The 9633-nt window shown below is 34.8% G+C and overlaps 1 protein-coding gene across 1 annotated transcript; it reads left to right on the plus strand.

Annotated features, from left to right (window-relative positions):
• The first annotated feature begins 2863 nt into the window (after nucleotides 1–2863).
• Nucleotides 2864–5430, plus strand: LOC127105774 (tetraspanin-10). Its single transcript, XM_051042978.1, has 11 exons — nucleotides 2864–3242; nucleotides 3328–3440; nucleotides 3545–3599; nucleotides 3709–3764; nucleotides 3857–3904; nucleotides 3990–4038; nucleotides 4124–4207; nucleotides 4319–4386; nucleotides 4516–4641; nucleotides 4908–4983; nucleotides 5081–5430. The coding sequence occupies exons 1-11, from the start codon at nucleotides 3189–3191 to the stop codon at nucleotides 5144–5146; spliced, it is 795 nt and encodes a 264-aa protein (XP_050898935.1). The 5' UTR covers nucleotides 2864–3188; the 3' UTR covers nucleotides 5147–5430.
• The last annotated feature ends 4203 nt before the right edge of the window (nucleotides 5431–9633 follow it).

Below are 9633 nucleotides of genomic sequence, written 5' to 3' on the forward strand. Positions count from 1 at the left end.
TATATATGAATTCTAAATTTAAATCTGGATCCAGAGTTTTAGAGTATGTTTGATTTAATTTTGTAAAAATGTTTTTTAATTTTTAAAACCTGAAAACAATAAAACTTGTTTGGTAGCCTAATTTTACAAAACTAATTTTGAAAACTATTCTCTATTTAAGAGTTTTAAAAACTAAAACAAATAAAATGGGATTTAGACGTTTTATTTTTTTATTTTGGAAATTGGGAAGGGGAAAAACAAGGAAAAGTTGTACATTTTTTATTAATGACAATTTTGTAATATTATGTAATTTTAAAACCTTTTTAAAAGTATGATTATCAAACATGTTTTATTTTTTAAATTTTTTTCATGACTATTTTTTTAAAATTGATTTACAAAATAGTTTTTAAAAACTAAAAACTCAAATGCATTCAAAAAGATCCTTAGTATCAAATAGATGAAAACCTTTGATCTAGTTAAGAAAAACATTTCTTAATATCAATTCAAAATCATTATAACAAGTTATAAATAGCTAATTCATAATAAGCATTAATAGTGAAGATAATCATCAATATTAATGAATAACTAGAACATTTATAACTTCATGATCAAGATGAATGCATGAGTTTTTGAACAAATACATCTAACCCCAATAAAAGAGCATTTAACTACTCTTACTCAAACTAGCTTTACAATGATGATCATGAAGAAAGAGATGGAATAACCTCGATGACAATTTATCTTATCTTATGGAGCCTCCACTTTCGATTTTTCAATATCTCTTTTGGAATTTCTCTCTCTCAATTCTCTCTTGTTATTTTCTGAGTTATGGAATGAAACTAATTTGAGTTATGTCAATTACACTTGTTGTGGCCTCTATTTATAGGGGTATGGGCAGGAGAATTCGTCCAACGAGGTATTTAGCTCGGCCAACGAGCTTCACTTTCTTCACCAGCAAGTCATGTCCAGCTCATTCAAGTGGACTTTGGCCACCTCAATTTGTCCAACGAGCCTCTCTATTCTCATAGCGAGCAAACCCTTCGTTCACTTTGAAGTTACTTAGCCAAAGGGTCTCTAAATCGCCTTATTTCAGTAAACGAGTTTGTAACCTCGTCTAGAGAGTTTCCTTGCTTCTGCATGAAGTAACTTGGTGTTAAAGTTTTCTTGAACCACATATGTTCGCCCAATAAGTATGTGCCTTCGCATGGCGAGAATGAATCAGGAAGGTTGCTTTATTTCTCCTTTTTTTGATCATGTATTGGATGGAGAAGCCCATGTTTTTCCCAACAAATTCTCTAATGCTCAGCTTCAACGAATTCTCTATTAATCAGCTCTAATGAATAATGTGACACTTGTTAGATTTTCAGAATTTCAATCTTTCTATGCACCCATTATGAACTTCGGCGTCATATGATAGTTTATCATATCATTCACAAATTGTCTTTCGTCAGATTTCAAACAGAAGAGTATATTAGACTCATCTAAAGTCTTTGTTAGATCATGGTTATGAATATCACATCTAACCTTCATCTTCCAACTAGAACCACTTGACACGTATCTTAACTGAAAGGGCATTTGAACCACACGCTACAAGTAACAAGCGGCTTTCCTCTTGTTCTTATAATTTGCTTTCCCCTTACAATCAAGCGCTAGTTTGTCCCGTCCGCCTCTTACTCTATCTGGTGTATCAAAGCGAATGGTAACTACAATAATACAATGTTGTCGATTGATAGTTATGTACATGATAATATTTTTAACCGAGATGAAAATATCTACCAAATATAACATAAAACAAATTAATGATAGACCTACATTTCTTTTAAAATTTTCAAATGAATAATTTTTTTTAATAAAACACATTTCTTTAATGGTGAATAACGGTGCAAAATCTTTTGGAATTTCATCCATCTCATCTTTAATTCATTTAAGTCAACTTCAGAAAAAATAATTTAGTTTACTAAAATTTAAAGAAAGTGAAAAATACATATTGAAATTTTAACTTTATCTTAAGAATGCATTTTGGATGAAACATTTTAATGAGAGAAAATATTTTTTTGAGAAAATTTGAAATGATTTAACCAAAATTTATTATTTAGATAAAAAAAATGAGAATTATTAAAATAATATAAATTTATGAAGTATTTGATTCAAGTTATATTTAAGGAATTTCAAATGACACCAATAAATAAAGAATTTGAAATTGTTCTCTCACTCTATGTAATGTAAATGTTAAATTATTTATTATTAATTTTTCAATTTGTGCAAGATAGTCCTCGTATTTTATTAAAATTTGAAATTCACCTCTAAAATTATTGAAAAATTCCAAATAAGTCTCTTAAAATTTCTAAATTTTACAAATTGTTTAAAATTTCAAATATTGCAAATTAGTCCCTTATTTTTCATATTTTAAATTTTTCCCCCAAAATTTTAAAATTTATAAAAATAATTCAAAAAATATAATAATAAATCATTTTAATATTCCATCCAAACAAATTTTTTTTAAAATAAATAAATTTCAATTGAATCATTTAAATTACTTAAAATTTTAAATTCTCTAAAAAAATATAATTACCTCATCGAAACACTCTTTAAATGTTTAAATGTAGGGAGAAATACCAATCTTTTGTTATACATGGTGTGATTTTTTTCACTAAAATTTTGAAAGTAATTAAAAAAAAAACTAAAATTTTTTAGATAGAGTATAAATTTAAGAGAATCAATATTTAAAATTTTCAAATATACAGGTTGTCACATACAAGTGTGAGGTGTTAGCTATAATCCTATGTGTGTTGATGGATTGGTTAGATAGACAAGGATATAGTGTAAGATCCAACCAACCCTATTCACATTTATGACCAATGCCCTTCTTCCTTCTCTTTCTTATATTTCTTGTATTTTACTTTTTGTTTCTTTATCATCGATAAAACTAAAACCGCACTAAGTTAGATTCACAAGTTTGAAATATTATTAAAAAACACTTTTTTTTTGTTCAGTTGTTTCTCACTGCTGCGGTCTTTGGTGTACCTAGAATGTCGTGTCGTAGAGTGTTGGGTTTTGTTCCTTGCCTTGTACACCGTGTTCCGCATCTTCATCATACATGATACTCGCGCATCTCTATCACCATTCATATCTCATCACATCACTGTCACTCTCTTTCTTTTCCATTCTTCTAACTCGTAATTTTCCATTTCCCTCTTCAGAAATAAAATATGGGAGTGGGAACTAGCACCTTTGTTACTCGATGGATCAACTTTCTCACCATGGTTATCTTCTTTTTCTCTTCTTTGTCATCATTTTCACTTGCATTATGAATTGCTTTAACATGTTGATAATATTCTCATTCTGCAGGTTTTGGCAATGGTTGTGATAGTATTTGGGGTGTGGATGAGTACTCGTCATGATGCTTGCAGAAAATCTCTCACTATACCTGTACTAAGCATTGGAGCAGTTATTTTCTTAATGTTAGTTTTTTTTTTACATTCTTTTATGATTTTGGTGCCTTCTTTTCTTTTGAATTTTTTTCTGTTACTGTATTGTCTTCAATCACAGTTTTTGTTTTGTACAGATCCATTGTTGGTTTTTTTGGTGCTATGAAAAGAAGCTCCATATTGTTATGGCTTGTATCCTTGTCAAATGTTATATATTTATTTTTACCACAAACCCTAATATTGAAAAATAGTTCAAAGAAATTTTGAATTAAAGGAATCCTCCTTGACATTGCACTATCAGTATCTGATCATGCTGTTCTTCATCTTGGTGGGAATCTTAGTCTTCACAGTGTTGGTGTAAGTGTGCATGTTTGTTGACAGATATTGTCACTCTCTGCATTATTATCATTTCTTGTAATTGCTTATGCAATCTTTTGCCATTGTTTCAGATTCATTGTGACTAATAATGGATCAGGTCATAGTGTGACTGGTTTGCGGTAAGGACTCAAGTGCTTCATTTTTGAGAACTTTGCGTGATTCGATTCAATAATTGACAGACTGATTGTATCATTGTATGCTTAGGTACAAGGAATATCACCTTCAAGATTATAGCTCTTGGTTTCTCAAAGAGGTAAGACTCTTGTTAACTGAGAAACGATGGTGTTAGAGAATTCTCTTCAACATTCATTTCCTTGATTTTTTTTGTCTGCTTTTAGTTAAACAGTTCTCATAATTGGAAGCGATTGAGGGTTTGTTTGGTCAAAACTGAAAACTGCAACAACCTATCCAAAAAATATAAGGTGTGTGATCTATTGTCTATACTATTCCACAAAATTGAATTATGATTCTCTGTTATTTTCCACACTCTCAAAACTGTTATTTACCGCTTTTATAATTTTAATCTTATGTAGACTCTGAAACAATATAAATTAGCTAAATTGAGTCCAATTGAATCTGGTTGCTGTCGACCGCCTTCTGAGTAGGTTCTCCTTTCTTTCCGAAGAATTTCCTTATCTATAATAACCAGTCATGTTTGTTTCGATTTAGAATATAGTTTATTTTTCGGTTAAGAAACTTAATACATATCTCTGAAATTCTCATATCATAGGTGTGGATATCCTGCTGTAAATGCATCTTACTATGACTTGAGCTTTCATCCGGTTAGTCCTAACCATGACTGCAAGCGGTACAAAAATTCTCGAGCTGTCAAATGCTATGATTGTGATTCTTGCAAGTAAGCATGCCTGATTGTCGATTACGAATCCTCTCTATTTCTGAAAAGAGTAAAGGGCTCCATCACTATATTTTTTACTGTATAAAACACACTTGTTACTAGTATTTGTGACATTATTATACACTCAAAAGCATAGTAATGAAGCCTTTTATTTCTTTGGACAGATGGAAAGAATCTCTACTCTTGGTTGTCCATGTTCCGTTTATGTTTTTCTAGATGAGTACATTGTCTCACTGCCATTTTGTTTTTCTGAATGTTGGTTCCAGGGCCGGTGTGGCGCAATACATGAAAACTGAGTGGAGAGTTGTTGCGATATTCAATGTCGTATTATTTGCTGTTTTGGTAAGACACTGTGCGTCTTCGTAAGTTCACAAAACAATCAAGACAAGTTCTTCAATTTACTTGTAATAATCTCACTGACTTTTATTGTGTATGCTAGTCTATCATATACTTTGTTGGATGCTGTGCGAGACGAAGTGCTGCAAGGAGCCAAGCTAAGCATTGAAGAAGAATCTATATATGCATGCATCCATGAACTGCTTTTGAAATTTGTTGGAAGAGGAAAAAACAAAGATCAGTGTCTGCAGCTAGAGATGAACTTGGGAAATTCATATTAGTTTTAGGATCCCTCGGTGTGATTACTTGTATATTCTTCGTGAGCACCAGATGTTACTTGAATGGTTACTATTGATTGATTTCATGAGTAGAGAAATTTCAGAAGTACCAAACTTTATGATGACAAGCATTTTTGCAGTTGATGCCAATCTATACAGACAAGAGATTAACTTCTGTTTGTTCTCTAACATAACTAATATATCTTGGTAGTATCGTTTCTATGGTGTGTTTGAATGGGATAAAAATAGAGAAAATTGTTAGGACTTTAATAAAGGACTACATGTAGACAAAGGGATGAACAATTCAACTCTGCTCCATTTCCCACCAAAATTTGGAAAAAGTTGGACTGACTTAGTTTCTAGGCCCAGTTGTTTAATGATCCACTCCAAAAAAAAATGACGGGTACTTGCGGTGAGAACAATATATATTATCATGTCTGCGATGATAAGGTGCGCAAGAGGGTTCAATGGTTTTATATGTAAAAAGTGAATGCTTTACTCAACTGTCTCTTGGTATTTATATACGAAAACTCTAATGAAGGAGTCATTGAGGAGATCGGTTCTTACGCCTACAAAATTGACTACATGTCTCATTGGTATGACTCATGAGAGAATGGTTTGAGTGAGTCATCCTATTATGTTGGAAGTGTAAGATAATGGAATGCGTTGCCTTTTCATTAATCTGAATAGGGTATATATACAACAATGTGTAACGTATGTAATTATGATACAATCCTAATTATAGGAAATTATTTATGACTAATAATAATCAAATATTCTATTCTATCACACCCCCACAGTCGAAGCGGGAGGTTCACGGACGCTTAGACTGGTCCGAAAATCATCAAAGAGAATGCGAGGAAGTCCTTTGGTGAAGATGTCTGCAATCTGATGTCTGGATGGGACATGAAGGACGCGAGCCTGACCACGCGCGACCTTTTCCCGAACAAAATGAATGTCCATCTCAATATGCTTAGTGCGCTGATGCTGCACAGGATTACCAGATAGATAGATGGCACTAACATTGTCACAATACACCAAAGTGGCATGAGGAATAGGAAAATGGAGTTCTAGGAGAAGATTGCGAATCCAACACGATTCTGAGACAACATTGGCAACTCCCCTATATTCGGCTTCAGCACTAGAACGAGAGAGAGTAGGTTGTCTTTTTGAAGACCAAGAAATAAGGTTGTCCCCTAGAAAAACACAGTAACCAGATGTAGACCGTCTGGTGTCAGGACATCCACCCCAATCAGCGTCAGTGTAGGAGATCAGTTTTGTAATAGGAGATGGTGATAAATGTAATCCAAAATGTAAGGTGCCCTGAACATAGCGCAAAATGCGCTTAAGAGCAAGCATGTGTTCCGTGCGAGGGGCGTGCATATGAAGACAAACTTGCTGAACAACATATGATATGTCAGGTCGAGTGAAGGTGAGATATTGTAGGGCCCCTGCAAGACTCCGATACATGGAGGGATCCTCATAAGGAGTGCCGGAGGAGGTGCTGAGTTTCTGTTTGGTGTCAACAGGAGTGGCTGACGGTTTACAAGACGCCATGCCAGCACGTGCAATGATATCTGAAGCATAAGTGCTTTGACTGAGAAACATACCTCCAGGATAACGAGATACTGCAATACCCAAAAAGTAACTCAGAGGACCCAGATCCTTCATTGCAAACTCAGATGCTAAGAGTGACATAATTGATTTGCAGAGGACCTGAGTGGAGGTAATGAGGATGATGTCGTCTACATACAACAAAATGTAGGCGATGTCTGAACCTTGTCGATATATGAAGAGAGAGTGATCTGATGTGCTATGACGAAAACCAATAGTGGCGACGTAGTCAGCAAAGCGTTGGTACCATGCCCTGGGCGCTTGCTTAAGACCATACAATGACTTCTTCAACCGACATACATAATCTGGATGACGGAGGTCGCGAAAACCCAATGGCTGATGCATGTAAACAGTCTCATGAAGATCACCATGTAAAAATGCATTCTGGACATCCAGTTGATGAATGGGCCATGATTTGGATAGAGCAATGCTGAGCACTGTTCGAATGGTAGCTGGTTTCACCACGGGGCTGAAAGTCTCATCACAATCCACACCTGCAATCTGTGACCTGCCATCACCTACAAGACGAGCCTTATAACGCTCAAAGGAGCCATCAGAATTCTTCTTATGTCTAAAAATCCACATACATCGAATAAGATTAGCATCACAAGGACGGGGAACTAAATCCCACGTCTTATTTCTAATAAGAGCATCAAATTCAGATTGCATTGCAGATTTCCAATTCGGGTCTGATAAGGCTAGTTTAGGATTTTTAGGTATGGGAGAGATGGTGTGGTCGGAGTGAGAGATTGATAAGTTAAATATTTTGCGGGGTTTAACAATGCCTTTCATGCTACGTGTGGTGATGGTTCGTGTAAGTGGAGGTGGATGTTGTTGAATTTGTGGTGATGTGGGAGAGTTTATTGGAGTCGGTGGGTTGGTCTGAGAGGTAGGAGATGATGATTGTTGGTTTATTGAGGGGAGTGGCTGATCAATTTTGCTTGTGGGTGTTGATTGGTTATGTGCAATAGGTGGTGAAATTTGATTTTGCCACTGATGTATAAGGTAGGGGTGAAGGTCATCATCTAGGAATTGATAAGAGTGAGGTGAAGGGGAGTGTATCTTGGTGAAGGGAAATTGAGTTTCATCAAAGATAACATGCCTTGAAATTATTAATTTTCTATTAGACAAATCAAAACACTTGTAACCTCTATGATTCGGTGGATAACCCAAGAAGACACACGGAGTAGAGCGGGGTTGTAACTTATTGATGGTAGACGATGGGAATAATGGATAACATAGACAACCAAAGACTCGAAGGTGTGTGTATGTGGGATCACGACGATACAGAAGTTGTGTTGGTGACTGATTATGACGTGTTTTACAGGGAATAATATTTAACAAATAAGTTGCCATGAGGAGAGCATGATGCCAAAATGAGGGGGGGACATAAGAATGAGCTAGCATAGTGCGTATCATATTATTAATGGTTCTTATTTTACGTTCCGCTTTCCCATTTTGTGAGGATGTGTGTGGACAAGAGAAACGAAAAATTAGACCATGATCTGTGCAATACTTTTGAAAAGGCTCATTATTATATTCACCGCCATTGTCACATTGAAATGTTTTGACTTTTTTTGAAAATTGAGTTTGAATGAGTTGAGTAAGTGACTTGAACGTTTCAAACACATGGGATTTTCTGCTAATAGGAAAAGTCCACAAGAAGTTTGTAAAATCATCTAAGTATAATACATAATATTTATGACCAGCAGAGCTTAAAATTGGAGACGTCCATAAATCACTATGTAAAATATCAAAAGGCATCAAGGTCGTAGTTTGAGAATCAAAAAATGGCAATTTAACCTGTTTGCCTAAAACACAAGAGTCACAAACAACAGAAGAATTAAAAGGTTCACAACATATGAACTTATTTTTGTGAAGGGAATTTAAAACAGACACGCCAGGATGACCAAGACGACTATGCCAGAGACTGGAAGTGAGACCGGCAAAACTAGGAGAAGTGGTAACTGGATAAAGATCTCCACGACTGTCACATCTGAGAAGGGAGATCTGTAACACCCTTCTACCCAAACGACATATTTAAATATATTATCAGAGTACAACATGTAGAAGAGTTTACATTTCTTACAACATAACAATTATCGCATCACAATAATAAAACATATTATTTATTTATTTAAAACTTCGCAGCGGACAACAACGCAATCATTATTATTCATCATATAACAATTCATAAAAAAAAACGGTTCAACATTATCTCAACAAGCATCTCAACATTTAGTCATCATAAACAACGTAAATAATAACCAACTATCTATCGAATCCCATAACCCCGGTGTCACATGACCAGAGCATTTGACTCGACTCTGTAGAATAACTCTACACTTATTCTTCAAACCTCAACAATAGCTACTCCTCTTTATCTGCACATTGTTCATCATAGATGAACATAAACACATGCAGAAGGGGTGAGAATTACATTATTAAATAATAATATAACGACAGGAATACAAACATAAATATATTTCACACATGCCAACACCGCTCATCATAATCATCATAATCAACATACTCATGAACATCAACAAAACAACATATCAAATGCAATGCACACTCCCATGCATGACTCAACACGACTCGGTATACCCATTTTGTGACCAACTACAGGATCACCACTCCCAGATTCATCACCATAGAATCCGAGTTCCCCGCAAGGAACCAAGCCTCTCAACAAGCCCGGAGTCAACAACATCATTGGAACTCAGTCCGTTCATCACTAGGCATCGGCCTTTCATGAATGCAT

The sequence above is a fragment of the Lathyrus oleraceus genome, chromosome 7, assembly GCF_024323335.1.
Source record: "Lathyrus oleraceus cultivar Zhongwan6 chromosome 7, CAAS_Psat_ZW6_1.0, whole genome shotgun sequence".
In the NCBI taxonomy this organism is placed as follows: Eukaryota; Viridiplantae; Streptophyta; class Magnoliopsida; order Fabales; family Fabaceae; genus Lathyrus; species Lathyrus oleraceus.